Source organism: Balaenoptera borealis (assembly GCF_965194805.1).
Source record: "Balaenoptera borealis genome assembly, chromosome: 5".
Classification (NCBI taxonomy): Eukaryota; Metazoa; Chordata; class Mammalia; order Artiodactyla; family Balaenopteridae; genus Balaenoptera; species Balaenoptera borealis.
The window spans coordinates 10,656,485-10,673,843 of NC_138862.1; the positions used below are offsets into that span (position 1 = coordinate 10,656,485).

The 17,359-nt window shown below is 47.2% G+C and overlaps 1 protein-coding gene across 8 annotated transcripts in view; it reads left to right on the top strand.

The window, feature by feature from the left end:
• The window catches only part of RUNX1 (RUNX family transcription factor 1), a 247,820-nt gene that overhangs the window by 165,909 nt on the left and 64,552 nt on the right, over nucleotides 1-17,359 (top strand). For all 8 annotated transcript variants that reach the window (XM_082395088.1, XM_082395089.1, XM_082395090.1 and 5 more), the window contains one exon: nucleotides 14,147-14,251. In XM_082395088.1, coding sequence (XP_082251214.1) covers nucleotides 14,147-14,251 — 105 coding nt within the window. The remainder of the gene's footprint in view (nucleotides 1-14,146; nucleotides 14,252-17,359) is intronic.

The window sequence follows — 17,359 nt, forward strand, 5'->3', positions numbered from 1 at the left end:
GGTGGAAATTTGTGTTTATGCTGATCTCCCTGGCAACTTTAATCTTGCCCACTTTCAAACAAGTACCCTTCCCAACTCTTTTAGAAAATGAAATTCCTTCCTTATGTTCTTGCTGTGGATGTCTTCCCAGACATAATATTTACCCTGTCACAATCGGGGTTATTGCATATTTGTGTAATGTTTGTTACTTAAGGCATTTTCATTCTTAAGGTATTTTATGTTATTCGGGGAACAGTATGGAGAGGCTACCTTTCAGGTGAGTGATAGACTGTGGTTGAAGGAAAGGTACATGTAGAAAAGGATAGAGTGTACCGGTATTCTAAGCAGAGACGTGTCTTTATGGAGTGGTCATTACTGAGAAATGGTCTGAATGACTCACAATATTATCACAGGATCCAAGTCATTCTCTGTTTTATCACAGACTCATATAATAGGGGGAGGAAAATTCATCTGACAATCCCACTGTTGTTTCATGGATAACATTCAAGATAATGAGCTGGCAGTCAGGTCTCCTGGAGAGAATACAAGGAAAAGAAGACGAGAGTTGTGTTAAAATCAACTCTCCCATTTTCCCCCTCTTTTGGGTTGCTATTGATCTACATTTTGAAATTATATATATACTGAAATCTGTTTTCAGACTTCGGTGTGGGCAAATATGGATGGGAAAAGACTCAGCCTCTGATACACGCGGTCTCTGGCAGCCCTAGCAAATAATGCCTTTCGATGGCAGGGCGAAAGCTAGTGCCCATGCTCTGATGTAGAATTCATCTCTAGAGATCAGCTTTCTCATTCTGTTTCACATTTGCCCGTAAAAGAGTAAAAACACTTTCTCAAAGCAAGTTGCTTCCCACCCGTCCCCCAAACCACCACCCAAGCAAGTTGCTTCCTACCCCTCCCCCAAACCACCACCCAAGCAAGTTGCTTCCCACCCGTTCCCCCAAACCACCACCCAAGCAGTCCCTGTCCCACTTGGTGTCATGGCAAGGAGGAGAGCTTTCTTGAAAACTGCTTGTGCCTGGAACACGCAGCTTTGCAATTGATCTCTTCATGGTTTTCTTGCTGATTTTATGAAGCGCCAGGCATTGCTGATGGTGTTGGGCATCTTTTTTAAATTGAGGTTATTTATATGAACAATATTTAAGAGTTGATGGGGAGAAGCTGGACTTCTCTCCACCACCCCTCCCCCAAAGCCCTTCCTTGCCAGCCGGCTTGCTTTGGATTGAGGCAGCCCTTTGTGGTGGGGACAGAAGACTATCAGTCAGAAAGTGCCTCCAAGAGAAATAATGGTTGAGTGATTTTTAGAGCTTCCTGTTTCAGCAGCAAGCATTATAGACATAAACAGTGATCCGGCCAACGGCTGCAGTGCTGCTCTGGTTCTAATGAATCAGTTTTGTATTTTCTTTTGTGCTGGTTGGTGAGGGGCAAGAGAGGATGGAGAAGACTGGTTATGGAAGAACATATTCTGTTTCTTTTTCTTTATTATTTTTAAAGAAAAATGACGTGTTGAAAAGAGAGATGGTATATTGTCTGATGATTGTTTTCTTTCTGTTGGTGATTATAAAACATGTTCAGATCAGAAAGGGAATGTTTATGAATAACCACGTACTGTCAAAAGGGAGAGGTTATGTGGTTTTGAAGGATTTCGTGGACTTTCAGCCAGAAGGGTGTGTGTGTGTGTGTGTGTGTGTGTGTGTGTGTGTGTCCGTCCACACTACCACTGAGAAGACTTCCATACTAACAAGGTCTTCTCATCTGAAGTAAAGCAGTTAACAGGAATTAATAAGTGAGCAGTGTGGATTTAATGAGCTGCCTGTGAATACTTTCAAAGGTGCCAGTTTTATCAGCTCACTCTTGGGGCATTCAAGATTTTGTGTTTATAAGCCTGCATTAGTGGACTTCAGGCAAAGCCTACCCTCCGTCATTGACTCTGATGTGAGTCCCACTTTCAACAGAGATGTATTTCGGTCCATGTTAAGAACCGAGCTTCCCATGGCATTCCTGTTGCTGGTGCCGATTTGGGGTTCCAGCACGTTCCAGTCTCTATTAGGCTATATCGAGCAGCGTATCCCATTTAGGAACTCCATTTTATGTCACTGAACTTCCTCCAACGAGGGTTTCTGGTAGTTGAAGGACCCATAAATGGGAAAGTGATCCCAGCAACCTCCTTCGAGAGGCCCGGTGGCCATCCTGCCACTGGATTCAAAATGCGTTTCCTCTGGTTTCCTTGGTGAGGAAACATTCATGCAGGAGCCACTTAAACTGTGTTTTTCTCAAAGATGTAAGTAAATTTCCTGTCTGTTTCTCAACTTAGATGAACCCCTGCTTTTACCTTGAGATTTAAGAGCGTCATTAAGGATGTAGGGGCAGCTCCGTCTGCAGAGCTGCACCCTCCCCCCAGCGTCCGGATCCAAGGATGCTTCTGGGTCTGGTGAATGGGAGGTCTGGCCAGCACCCTCGCGGATGGTGTGTGGCCTTAACTGAGTCACCGTATGCAAACAAAGGAGACTCTCCTTGGCTCAAACAAAGGCAATACACAGGAATACAGGCATCTGAGCACAGTTGGTGAGCTGTGTGCTTATCAGATTTCAGCACAGAAGGCAAGGAGGGGTGGGCCTGTTTGTAGGTGGAAACACTCCAGGTTGCTCCAGGCATTGGTTTCGGGTTTTTAGAGATGTTTTTCCTTCATTCTATTTGAAACCATTGTATGGAGTACAGTCACTAGCTACCTATCTACCCCTATCTATCTATCTATCTATCTGTAATTAATGAGGAACGGTCTAAACTCATATCCTAATACAGCTTTGGCCTCTTTACGTGGTGTGTTTCCAGTACCTACGGCACTTGGGTCTGTCCAGATGTTCTGCCTTCCCCGTCCTGCTTGAAACCTCAGGGCAGGTCATAGTTGGTAGATCTTATCTATCAACCTGCCTATCAATTTGGTCTCCCTCCGTGGGTCCCAACATTTGGCAATAGCTGCAGACAGTTTTGGTTGTCACCCCTGGGGTGGGGCGTGCTCCTAGCACCTAGTGGGTAGAGTGACTCCCACAGCACATAGGAAAGCCCTACTACCCCTGCAAAGCATCAGTCACGCTGAGACTGAGAAACCCTGGGCTGGCCTCACACGAATGATCATGATAAGTCATAAAATGTCTCCTCTCTTCCCTAACACTTTCTGCCTCTTTACCAAATTGATGAAAAACTTCAGTTCACACAGAATAAAAAAAAAAACGAGAGAGCATCACTGCATATTAGTCTTTTTCTAAATATGAAAATATACTAGAGTTCTGTGTGCATAGGATCGCACCATCTTGGCATCTCCTGGGTTGGAGGGTGCGTGGCAGGAAGAAGTAGAGGCTGCAGGTGGAGGGGGCCACCCGGCAGGGAAAGCTCTCCCTCGAGGACTCCCCCCCACTTACAGCTGCTCCCTCGGGAATGCCGCACAGGTGCAGGTCCACAGGGACCATCAGAAACAGTGAAAGTGCACGCTGGCTTCTCATTGCCACGCCCCTCCCCATCAGGCTTCAGTCAGGGGCCACAGATGCACTAATCCAGGAACATGAATTGATGTGAGTGGACAGTGTCCACGTGAACTAAAAAGGGCTAAAAGCAAGGTCCTGGTATGCATCACTGACCGATGCCTTACAGACACCGAAAAGGAGTCAGTGTGCACACCCAAGGGCAATGCATGGAAGGAGTAGGGACGGGACAGACGCTGATTTGCCGTCCGCCCCTAGGAAGCCCTGGTTTGCCGCCCACGTGTTAGGTGTGCAGGGACCACCGGCACACAGAGGGCTGGGTTCTTCTGGAGCTTTCTCCCACCTGCCCTTACGTGTTGGTTCTGCTATCACCTATTTTCTATAATACAAGAAGATTCAGGGGAAGATGACTTGAAAAAAGTCTGAAAGAAAGAGTCCTCTAGGTGTTCTCGTTGAATCACAGTGGTGTCTGCTACAGGTGGAATTTCTTGAATACATTTTGCTGTGACTGCGGTCTCCAGTTGGTTGTTTGTGTGCATTTACTCTGCAGGGGGCCCTCACTCCGAACTTTCCGGCCCCTTCTGTTTCCTGTAAGTTTTCCTCAGTAAGGCAACCAGCTCCCAGGTTCGGCGTGGAGATCAGCTGTGTGTCAAATCATTTGAGACCTGTAAGAGTTAGCTATCCTCCTGGGAATTCCCGGGCGGCGTCTGAGCTGGGCTATAAGGAGCCCACACGCTGCCCACGTTCTGGGAAGTGAAGGTCGCTGGGGAAGGAGCTCGGGAACAGCTGTGGCAGGCAGGCGCGCACTGGTGCACCGCGGTGCTGGGACCCCAGCGCCAGGGAAAGGATGAAGATGGGCGTGGGAGTTCCCAGGAGGTGGCCTTGCAAGCATTTTCAAAACACAAGAGATCCCGCCCTTAACTAGAACAGCGCTGTGGGGTATCACCAGTCACTAGACCAGTGCCTGATACAGAGTGGGGACTCGTTAAACATCTCCAGAGGAGTGACTGCCCCAGGACTCTGCTTACTCTAGGCAGTAAAGCTTAGTGGTTAGCACATGGATGGTACTGAATTCTTCCTGGGAGGACAGTGTCTCACCCTGGGCACCATCAACGTTTCGGGCTGATTATTCTGTGTCGTGGGAGCCATCCTCTGCATTTTGGGATGGTTACTGGCATCCCTGGCCTCTACCCAGTAGCCAGGAGCATTCCTTCCATGTCACTCATGGGTGGTGACAATAGAAGTGTCTGCAGACTTTGCCAAATGTCCCTCCCTGGGGGAGAGATGGGGGGAAGGAACACTGGTTGAGAACACTGGCTCAGAGTTGTGTGTCTGTGGGCAAGTCACCTGACCTGTCTGAGCCTGATTCAGCCAAGCTTTGTCCAAAGGGGGCGGGGTACAGTGAGGATTGCCTGAAATAACACAGACTTGAGGGGTTACTACTTTTCGTGGTAAGATCAGTTGCTATGACTAACTCTGCAGGGAAGCTGATGGCAACTCTGTGAGCTCCTAACAAACAATACAACCGGGACCTGCTTTTTTGTTTGTCTAAATGAATGACTTTTCTGGGAGGGAATGTCAACCCTTATCCTGATCCCTCGGCCCCGTAGAGCCAGCTCTCAGGACACGGAAGGGTTATTTATGCGCAGCGGGCACTGCGATTTCAGATCAGCAATGCAAGAGATGAAATTAAATATGTACTGTAATCCGAGGCACTGTTTTTCATGGGAAGAGCAGTTCTCCCAACTTAGTCCTTCCAACTCTTTTGCCCAAACATTAACGGCATGCAAATATTTATGATTCATACGTGCCCCTTTAATTCCCAATCGTATGTTAACAGTAAACACTGCATTTTCACAATGAAGCAGAATAATCCCTTTGTCCTGTTGCCGGGCTCCGCAGGCTGGCACCCAGCAGCATCACATTCTTCCCGCACCATAGTTGCTGACTCCACCCAGGTTGAGGGGAGTTTTATAGTGGTGCCACGGCAGCTCGCCTTGGACCACTCTTCAGGACATCCTGGCTCTTCCCCTGGAAGCCATTTGAAGGTTGTATCAGCACTTTCAGAAACTGCAAGCCAACATCCACACATGTTTTTCTTTTTTGGTCACATGTCAACAGAGAATCGATCAATCTGGCTGTTGCTTGGAGAGGTATCTTGCATTCTGCCCAAATCCATGGGCTATGGAGTCCACTAAGGCCATTGTGTCCCATTTAATATTCCTCTGATTCATGATAACAACATAGAAACACACGCACCTATTTGTGACGATTCTGCGGGTCTTTGGAAGGTAGTGTGACAAAGTATGAGAAGGTGGTGTGCTTGCCGTACTCACTTAGATGTGCTGGCCTCAGTCTCCGCATCTGTACAATAGGTATGACAGTGCCCTTCATATGTACCTCAAAAGGTTATTAGGATGATTAAAATGAGATGGTGTGTGTAACAAAACTTAGGAAGAAAGAGCTATGACTCACCGCCGCATCGGTCTTCCTTCTGTAGGAGAGTCACTGAGGGAGGAGGGAAGAGAGTGGGCAGGAGGTAGCCCGTGTCTCCCTGAGTCAGAAAGTCAGGAACAATGCTATTTCCATTGTCCACTCCTCGTTGGCAAGGAATTTATATTCCTTTATCCTCCGAGGAACTTTGTAAAATGAGAGTGCCTGAGACACAGCAGGAATTTCATAAATATTCATAAATAAATGAAGGAATAATAATAATAATATAATCATCCCAGGCATTTGCTGGGCACCAGCCTGGTGACGGACCTTGTGTTCTCTGTTTTCATTAGTGAGTTGCTCACAGGCTTTGGACCCTGTTCGATCAGGGCAGTATAGTGCCCATGGCTACTTTATTAGAACTGTCCCCCACCCACAGAGGTCATGTCATGGGGGTATTTCTTTCATTCATTCATTCATCAGATGTGCATTGTGCACCTGCTGCTCGCAAGGCACTGGGCTAGCACTGGAGATACGAAGGCCAGCTAAAGAGAAGCCACAGCATGCCGGGGCCAGTGAGGGGCCCACACTTAAGCAGAGGTCACTGTTCTGAGTGGCCAGCACCATAGGGAAAGGAGTGACAGAAGCAAAATGCACAGCTGGGTGCATATCCCACTACAAGCTTAGGGGTCTCTCTGGACAGCTGGTCATCTCAGTGGAGATGTTTCAGGGTGACGAGGGGGCTACCAGGTGAAGGCATCAGGAAGAGTGTCCAAGCAGAGAAAACAGGGTTGGGGAGGAACACCGAGCTGGCCAAGAGAGCTGGTAAGGGCCTTGACATCCACACTGGGAATTTGGTCTGGTCCCCCAGCAGGTTTTAAGCAGGGAATTGACATCACCAGATACAAATGGTACGAAGATGCTGGGATTGCAGACTGAAGAGCAGACAGGGCTTTTTGGAGGGTGCTTGGGAGCTTAGAGACGGGATCCAAGGTTAGTTGAATTCATGGATGCCAAACCCGTGGATACAGAGGGGTCACTGTATATCCAGTTTGCAAACCCACCATCTGGTAAATGTCACCATGTCTAGAAATCAGCTCCCTCCAGGCCCCGCCTACCACACCCTGCAGCCTTGCCTAGACCTTCCTTCTTCTTCCTACTTGGCCTCCATCCCCACCTGCCCTCCCAGCTTCCTGCAATAGAGCTAGGGGTGCGAACAGGCTGGCGAGCAGGCACTGAGGACCCTGACGCTACCTTCCCTTCAAAATGCCCACCCCCCCCCTCCCCCGGGCCTCTCTGCCGCGGTGGCATGTGGCCTTGGGCTGTGTGTTTGAGGCACTGGGCTATGGGCACCAAAGGTCAGGGCTAGGACTAGGCCAGCCCCAGGAGGTCACTTTGGTCACCTGTCCTGTGTGGCATTTGGCCCGATGGGTGGAAACTGTGGAATTGGGGTGTGCCAACCAAAGGGTTCTCCAGGATGGAAGTACAGGGCAGCAGGCGTGGCCTTGACCTAAAGAGGCTGTGAATTCAGGGTCTTGGAGGTGTTTGGGCTAAAAGGATTAAAACTTGGTTCCTCATCCGAGACACTCAGGCACTGGGACACGGAAAGAAAAAAGGAAGATCAGAAAGGGACCATGACATCTGGGGAAAGGAAGTGCAAAAATCGCATGAGAGCATCATGCTTCTTTGGGGTTCAGTAATGCCCCTCATGAAGAGAAAGCCTTGCCCATCCAACCCTTTAGTAAAGCTGGGCTCACACCCATGCCACCAAAAGGGAGAACTGAGCCTTCCAAGTGAAGTCAGACCTCATAAAGAACCAGCTGTCAAACTGAAAGTTTATAGAATAATCCATTGATCCATTTATCAAACATTTTTTTTACTGCCTCAGAACAGAAAATGCAAAGATTGATAAAACACCACCCCTGTCCTCAAACAACTCATTTTTGTAGAACAGCTCCAGAGAAAACACTTGGCATGTTTTTGGTTTTCTCTAAGTAAAACTGCTATTTTTCAAGTGCTCCATCATACTCAACGCATGCTGTTTTTTATGGAAAGCTTAGTTCTGTATTTTAAGCACCTGACTTTCAGGCAACTTTGGGGGGTTATCCTCTTACCGATAGCTGGGGCCTCCCCCCTACATTTTACCTGCGTGGCTGCAGGTACCATCGGATAAGGACATTGTAAACACCGGCACTTTACACCCAAGGGGACACACACCAACATCGTCACGTCAATTCAATGCAGAGAAACCGAGAGATGCTGCACAACTTGAAGAATCTGTCCTCTATTCAGAAATCCCCAAATAAATAATTATACAGCCCCGCTGTCAAAAATAGTGGTAAGTGTTTGGGTAAGGAAATGGATGAGGAGCAAAAACATGCATTTTGGCCGTTAGGTTGTTCCAGTGGAAAAGCGAGAAACATAAATTAAAGGTACTTTGTGAAAAATATCCCCGATTCAGATTTCTCCTGGAATCTGAGAGTTTGTTAATTATAATACTTAGTTATCTGTGATTAAAATTAGACCTGGCACAAACTACATGGTAAGAGGAGAAATCTTCCTGCAACATCGCAGAATCTTTTGGGATTTCCAGAATTTGCAAAGAGCAAAACTTGAGCCTTCCCTGGCTTTCTTGGTTTTCAAAAGCTGCATTTTTTTTTTTCTCTCTGACTTTCCCTTTCTCCCTCTCTTGGGTGTTTAAAGTGTGTGAGCATGACCGGTTTCCCCGCAGAGATGCACGAATGAGTGGAAACTGTCGTGATTTCGTTTCCTAAGCTCTGCGACCCCCTCAGCAGATGGTCCTCCGTGCGTACGGCCTGCCCTTGCGTGACAAAGGGCAAGTTTCACATCCCATCGAAACTGGCCCAAAAAGGAGAAGATGACTCATGGGTCCAAACCTTCACCAAGGAGAGTGACCGAAACAGAACCCAATGGCTGAGGAGCCAACGCAAGTGGCTTGGCTACCGGTGAACCAGACTTAGGGAGGGGCGATCACAAGAGGACGGAGGGAGACACCCATCGCCATAGGAAGACGTTGCTGTGACGTGATTGGGCACGAACTTCTAAGGGCGTAAGATGATCTCGAATTGCCTTTTCACCTCCTGCTCCTCTCCCCACCCTCGCCCTTGGGGAACAGGGTGCCCGTTTGCAGCAATCCTGAGGTTTCGCCACTTCCCAGGTGTGGTGAGGAAGTGGCGTGGTGCCCTGGGCCCTTGCGGAACTGCAGCGTCCAGCCGTGGCTTTATGAGACCACAGCCCCGGCTGCCGGAGTCCAGCAGCCCCGGGGCCTGTAAACGTGGGACCCAAGAAAGCACAGACCTGGGGCTTTGTCACTGCCTCACCCTGGAGTGTCTGTTATGGCAGCAAATATCCAGGAAGACTTGCCCCGTGACCTTCCTCCCAACTAAATAAAGCACTTAGGATTTTGCGCTGGCATTTGGAGGAACACACTGGCATCGAGGGGGACCACACGTGCTCTGAGGGGAACATTTGACCCGGCTTGTTTATAAAGTGGATCAGCCAGCCAGTTGCAGTTGTGCCTTACAAAGGTCGCCAGCTGGTGGGAGTAGGGCTGACGTTGAAGTGGAAGTTCCAGTGGAACGTGCAGTGTTCCCGATGGGTCTTCAGGCCCCATTCTGCTGCCTGCCTGCGGCCCTCTGCCCTCTGCCTGGGTTTGCTGAAATTCCTAAGGAAGAGAGGATGGGCCTGGAGGGGCTCCATCGGCACCACCTACCGCACGCTAAAGCTCACCTCACCTCCCACCATCAGACCTCAACGTCGATTCACCACCAGCTGCACCTCACAGGATTGCCCACAGCTCTGGTCTTTGTGCAATCATGTTTGTCACATCTTTAGTGATAATTAAACGGATATTTGCTGATGCATTATTTCATTTAGTTTGCATAACAGCACTATGAGATGGAAGGACTGTTATCACCCCTATTTTACAGATGACGAGGCCCCCAGAGAGGTTAAGTAACTTGCCCAAGGTCACACAGCTAGCAAGGGGCAGAGCTGGGGTTTGAGCCCAGGCAGTCCTCACTGTTAACTAGCACCCCATGCCTTGGCACTTCCACAGGGTTGTATAATCAAGTTCTTGTCTTTTGCTGCTTCCAGGCTTAAGTCAAGACAGCCCTTCTCTCCTTCACTGTTTCTTCCCGCCTTCTTATTCAGTCCTGCTGTTTGGGCTTCTAAATAGCATTCCTCCTGGACACCACCCGCCAGAACTCATGGTGCTGTTTGGGTGAGGTTTCCGTGAGCAGGAGAAGGAAGGTTTCGTTGACCCCCTTTCCTTAGCTCCCTCCGCTGTGGATCCCCACGCAGGGCACCTGTGACCCTGCCGCTTGCCCCCTGGGGAGTCCAGCGCTGCAGTCTTTCGGCAGCACAGCCAGCGGCACCTCTGCTCACGCCATGGGCCGAATCCAGGGCGGCAAGGAGCCTCCCGGCCTCTCCAGGCAAGGACCCGCTCAGGCTACAAATGGGAACATCAGCTCTCTCTACGGCAGCCCCATCTCCCAACCCTGCAGTTAGTCCCAAAAAGCCGATTTCGGTGGTTATTTAGACGATCCGTCCTCCTTTGCTCTCCCCTACCTTCTTACTAGCCTGGCTACAGCTTGCTGAGAAAAACACTTGAGAGGCTTTCGCTCTCCACACCCACGCACTTAAAATACCAGGCCCGTAGGTCATTTTGATGACGGAATTTGGCTAATAACACGCATGCTCTAGGCGCGGCTACCACTGCTGCTGGTGCTGGCTAAGAAGGGCTGCATCTCGGCAGGGACAAGCCGGGGGCGTGGCGGGGGCGTGGCGGGGGCGGGGCCAGGGCGGAGGGAAGAGGGCAGAAGGCAGAGTTCCGGGGGTTCAGTGTACCCACTGGCTGGCTGTCCCCAGGTGTCAAGTCTGGTGCCAGGTCTGCTCGGAAGAATACAAGGAAGCAGAAGGCAGAGTTCTCCTGGAGTGGAAAAATGTCACACACACCTATGAGCAAGATGACATCACTTATTGCCTCTGTCTATGAGGTCATAAGCAGATGTCCTGGTGCTCAAAGCTGTAAACAACAGCCCGTTGTGCAAGAGGCGAACCGGGATACCCCACCTTCGTGAACCACACTTACTGTGGCCAAAATGCCCCACCTAATAGCTTTTGCTGGACAGACACTTCTTGACTGCACGTAAAATGATGGGCATAAAATAGTAGAATTATAATTACAAGCAGCGATTTCACAAATATTCACTTTGGTTGAATTTCCTTCCCGATTCAGTAGGCCAGTCTGTGGTTAACCAGGGTAAACGCCAGGAGCCCAAATTCAGCTCAGTTAGAAACTGCTTTTGAACTATAACCCAGGCTTTCAATTAGCTGTTGAGTACAGTTTGGGTACATTAGTGTCACCAGGACTGTTTTCGCTTTTGGGGGCAGAGCATGGAAAAGGTACCACGAGTCTGGATTACTGGTGCTGGTACCACTGAGTTTGAAGGTAGAGATTTAGGACCTCATGACAATAATGTGAAGCACAAAGCTGGAGATCTGGGTTTTCCATGTATCCAAGCTGTGTGACTTTGGACAAACCACTCATCCTTTCTGAGCCTTAGCTTTGCTACCTATTAACCAAGGACAATAAAATCTGTCTTGTTTATTTCATGAGAGTGTTGTGAGAATCAAATAAAATAGTATATGGGAAAGTGCTTGAAAACTTGTACGTTTTACACAGACCTGAAAAGGCCAACATTAGGAAGACAATGATTCTTTGTTGTCATTTAGGAAATCAAGAATAGGATGGTTGTAAACTTATGGTTACCAAAGGGGAAAGGGGCAGGGAGGGACAAATTAAGAGTTTGGGATTAACAGATACATACTACTATATATAAAATAGATAAACAACAAGGACCTACTGTATAGCACAGGGAACTATATTCAATATCCTGTAATAACCTATCATGGATAAGAATCTGAAAAAGAATATATATATGAAAAAGTATATATATATGTAACTGATCACTTTTCTGTACACCTGAAACTAACACAACATTGTAAATCAACTATACTCTAATAAAAAGTTTTTAAAAATTAAAAAAACAAGAATAGGATGGTTGTAGGAGGGCCGCCACAGGAGTGGGACTGTTTTGGGGGTAAAACCCACAGGTACATAGAGAGTAGTTGTCACTTGTAGTGCCAAGACTGGAACTCTATGACATTTGGTGTTTGTACTGAGTTGAATAGCATTCCCTAAGAAGTCATGTCCGTGGGTGACCTCAGAATGTGACCTTATTTAGAAATAGGGGCTTTGCAGATGTAATCAAGTTAAGCTAAAGTCATACTAGAGTAGGGTAAGCCCTGAATCCAATGACTGGTGTCCTTGTAAGGAGAGGGAGATTTGGAGACAGAGGACAGGGAGGGAGGGAGGCCACGTGAGGAAGGAGGCAGAGAGTGAAGTGATGCTGCCACAAGCCAAAGAATGCCAAGGATTGCTGGGAACCACCAGAAGCCAGGCAAAGCCAGGAGGATTCTTCCCTAGTGGGAGTACGGCCCTGTCAACACCGCAATTGTGTCAAGACCTCAGTTTATTGTCTCCTAGTTCTGGACACCAGAACTAGGAGACAATAAATTTCAGTTGTTTTAAGCCACCCAGTTTGTGGTAATTTGTTACAGCAGCCCTAGGAAGGAAATATAGTGTTTTCATGGAATCTCTGAAATGCTGAAGTTGCAGGCAGCTGGGGAAACACCCCTGGGGCAGGCACACGCCTACACATGGAGATGGGCACCGGGGATTTCATCTAGAAGATAAAATCAGGGACTTCCCTGGCAGTCCAGTGGTTAAGACTTCGCCTTCCAATGCAGGGGCTGCAGGTTCCATCCCTGGTCAGGGAGCTAAGATCCCACATTCCTCGGGGCCAAAAAACCAAAACATAAAACAGAAGCAATATTTTAAAAAATTCAATAAAGACTTTAAAAATGGTCCACATCAAAAAAAAAAGAAAAAAATCTTAAAAAAAATAAAAAGAAGATAAAATCAGAGTTAAAGGTGACATTGTATGTATCCCATGAATGCCTTCATTTTGCAAACCAGGAAACTGAGATCTGGAGAGGTCAAATATTTGTACAGGAACCTAAATCTTCTAACTCTCTTGCAGGAAGAGCTGTGCCTTTCTCTCTCTCTTCCCCCATACACACACACACACACACACACACACACACACACGCACACACCTTTGAATACCATGTGCCAGATGCTGTTTTAATGATTTTACTCATATTAATTCATTTAACCTCTCCCAAAACTCGATAAGGTAGGAAAAGTTATATGTACCCATCTTCCAGGTGAGGACACTGAGGCACAGGGAGGGCTAGTGCCTTGTCAAAGGTCAGCTAGCCAGAATTCAAAACCAGAGGGCATTCTCTGAACTGCTTAGCAAAGAAGAAATGCTTTTTAGTAACTAATGTATTTATATATTAATACTTTTATTATAAATTATGTATTTTAAAACAATTTTTAAAAATTATTGAAAGCATTGCTTTCGACCTATGCAATGAAGACATGCTCGCATTTCTTAAGTTTGTATAAAATGCTTAGATGGAAATCCCTCTGCGTATTTATGCTAACAGTTGTCATTGAATCTCAATCTGTCAGTTACATATCCTTAAATCCATTTATTGAATATAAATTTTGTCTGGCCAACCCCATGAGTGCCCATAATAACATCTGGCCTTTCAAAACAATATTTAGAATCAACCAGCAATTAGTATTTTTAACATAGAGAGAATCATTCCAATTTAGCCTAGCCTCAGACTTATGAATTCTATCTTTCCTAATCCTTGGAGGTACAAACAAGGTTAGAGGGCAAAGACGGAAATGGTTTCTTTTCCTCCTTTTGCTCTGAGCTTATTAAAAGGGAGGACCTGGGAGCGGAGCGAGGAGTGGACAGCTGCCAATCTGCTCCTATGTCCCTCGGGTTCCGACCTGAAAGAAAACACATCTGAATCTCTCTTGATCCTGTGTTATTCATGACTAAACAAAAGCCACGTGACTAAGGGAAGTGTCACATCTAGACAACGTAGTTGTACATTCCAAAATGTAAGCAAAGCCAAACTCAAAGGAGTATTGGAAAAACCAGTAATGTGTGCTGAAGTCCTGCCACCTTTCCAGTGTGAGGGCTGGAAATCATAAATTAATTTTGAATTACCCAGCAGATATATTCAGGCCATTGCCTCATTCTTCGTTGCTCTCTTTTGTGTTCCAACAGGAAAGAGCTTCACTCTGACCATCACCGTCTTCACAAACCCACCACAAGTCGCCACCTACCACAGAGCCATCAAAATCACAGTGGACGGACCCCGAGAACCTCGAAGTAAGTGGGCCGCCCCTCGGGGCTGGCACCTCCCCTCCCAGCTGGTACACTCAGGCACCAGAACCCTTGTGTTCCATCAGCATCACTCACATGTGGCTAAAACTTCTGCCAGAGGGAAATGTCAGACCCCTGCAGGGAGGAAGAATTTTTCTTTTGACATTCTCACTCCTCAAAGTTGTCTCTGAGCATTGGGCTCTTTTTTTGAAGCATCTTCTTGCAGGGCAAAAGGAAATCAGGCTGACTCAAGTGCATGTCAGAATCATTTCAGGACTGCATGGGCCTAAGGACCAAATACGTGGTAAAGTTCAAGGAAGATTGGCCAGGGGCAGAGGTGGTCAAAAGAGGCCAGAGGGTCAGAGTGGACCACAAGGGGCTGATCACCATCCATGCTGGCCTTTTATTCACTTGGAGGCTGGAGATGAAATCTATGAAAATGACCCTTTCCTTTCTGTGCCACAGATCAAAATCTTATTACAGGATTGTTTAAAATAGAGAATGGGAGGGGAGAAGAGAGCCTGAGAGAAAACCAGTAAATATAGAAAGATGGTACAAAAAAAATAGTTCCTGTGAGGAAAGCTTTTTTATAAAAGGAGTGGGGTTGTTTAGTCTGCAGAAAAATGTCTTCACGGTGACTTAATGACTATCTTTGAGTAAACACACAGTAACACTTTTCCAGAACCACACCCTTCCCTGGGATGGAGGCTGGGTTCCAGTTCCAGATCTGTGGAGCTGACTGGAGCCCCCGCCCAGCATCTGCATGCCTCCTAACCATGTCATGCCCCCGGTGGAAAATTAATATCTCTATTAATTTTTATAAAGGGTGGGGTTGAGGGTGTCAGAAACAGGGCTTCCTACCGTGCCAGCAAGCTGAGATGCAGGGATGACAGGTCGTAAAACGAAGTGGTTAAGAATTTGGGTTCTGGGGCAAACAAGTGGAGTTCCGGTTGAGGCTCTTAAGCCTTCAGGAAGTTATGGCGCCTCTCTGAACCTCAGTTTCCTCATCTGTAAAATGGGGATAATAATGAGAGCTTCTCTATAGGCTTGAGTGAGACAATGCTATGTGCCCGGCACAGAGAATGAACTCGGGAAATGCCAGCAGAGCCTCCCTGCCTGCATCTCTGGCTGCTGCTCTGCCCCCCACCCCGGGGCCATTCCTCCAGAGACCCTGCCTGGTGCCTCTGGGGGCTCTAAGGTCGCCCCTGTGGCGTGGCTCTCTGCAGGTCATCCTGTGAGCACCGCAGCTCATGGCAGTCTTTCCTACAGTCCTGGCCACAGTCTCATGGCATCTTGATCACCCGCTAGAACCATCCTGGGTGCTGCCCCAACCTTCCCCATACCCCAGAGTGGGCAGAACCCAGCAGAGAATCACCACATCCACCAGGGACAACCCTCCTGCCCCCCAGGACATGGTGTCCGTTCACCATCTCCTTGGTGCCATTTGCCTGCTCCGTGACTCCCGTTATTTCTGACCTCATGTCCCCCTGGCAGATTTTTCTCTTTAAGTGCCTGGAGATGTTCTGGCCATATCCGGACTCAGGAAACTCTGGGACTTGGTAGCATCCCCTGATTCCAATTTCTGTGTGAAAAGCAAACCCCAGGCTCAGAAACACGCAGTTCCAACCAAACCCAACTTGGGAGGTTTCCAAAGTAGAAATGGCAAATTGAAGACTCCTAGTGACCCTGCATTAAACATAACAGACACACCACACAGGTACCTTGGTGCTTGCAGAGGACCAAAGAGGAAGCGGGCTCAGATTACAGCAGGCATGGGGTTGGGGAGCAGGCAGTTGTGAGGTGTAAGGCAGTTGACCTTGAGGGTAATTAAACTTCCAGAAAGGCTCACTCAGGAGGCTGTAGGTTCCCTATCTTTAAAAACAGAAGCAGGGAAGTGGGGAGGGGCAAGATAGAGGTAGGAGATTAGGAGGTACAAACTACTATGTATAAAATAAATAAGATACAAGGATATATAGTACAATAGGGATATAACCAATGCTTTATAGTAACTATAAGTGGAATATAACATTTAAAAGTTGTGGATCACTATGTTACACACCTGAAACTTATATAATATTGTACATCAACTATACCTCAATAAAAGCATGTAAAAAAATAAAAATAGAAGCAATAGCCATCTCTGGGACAGTTCAAAGGCAGACCTGCCTGGAGAAAGAAGCTTAAACCAGATGACCCCTCTGTATACCTTCCGCTGCCCCTCTTCTCTCAGGCATAAAAAAGGGCAGTTTTTGCCCCACAGGCAGTATTTCCTGTAACGTTCAAAGAACTAATGGTGGTTGAGCTTTGGAAAACAAATGATGGCCGCTTGGATTTTTAAGAACTGGCAGTCAGAGGGAAAAAAATGCGATTGTAATGGCCCCGCCTGTATATACAGTTGACTCTGCTTCCTGCTGTTTTATGACTTAAGAAAACAGTCATTATTGGGGAGGGCTCTTTGAGCAGGCAGAAGGGATTTGCTCCAAGAAGGCACCCATTTCTACAGAGTCTTTCCTGCCAAATGGAATTTGGGGTCTAGGGAAAAATTAACTTAAAAACCAAATGAAGTTAAATGAATACGTATACGTATGATATAAAGAGGTGTCAGAGGCCTAGGTAGATAGTCTCCATTTCACAAGGGATGTCTACACAAAAGTCAGATGCACACAGTCTCCCAGGGTGACTCAGGTAATGCTGACTTTTCTATTCACTCTCTGAAGCAAGGCACGCCTAAAGGCATGCTGTTTTCTTATGATTACTTGAATGTCTTGATTCTAGGTGGGAACTACTTCTTTTTGATGAAACTCTGCTCACAGCCAGTTTTGTTTTTTTTCTTTTAAGAGAAAGTTAACAGAATTTTCCCCCAGCTTTACTGAGATATCATTGACTTATAACATTGTATAAGCTTAAGGTTTACAACATGATTATTTGATATATGCTTATATTGCGAAATGATTACGGCAGTAAGATTAGTTAACACATCCATCACATCGTAGAGTGACAGTTTGTTTGTGTGTGTTGAGAACTTTTAAGATCTACCCTCTTGGCAGTTTTGTTGTTAACACATTATTGACCGGGGGGAGTTTTGCAGAAACTAACGCCCGTGGCCGTAATACA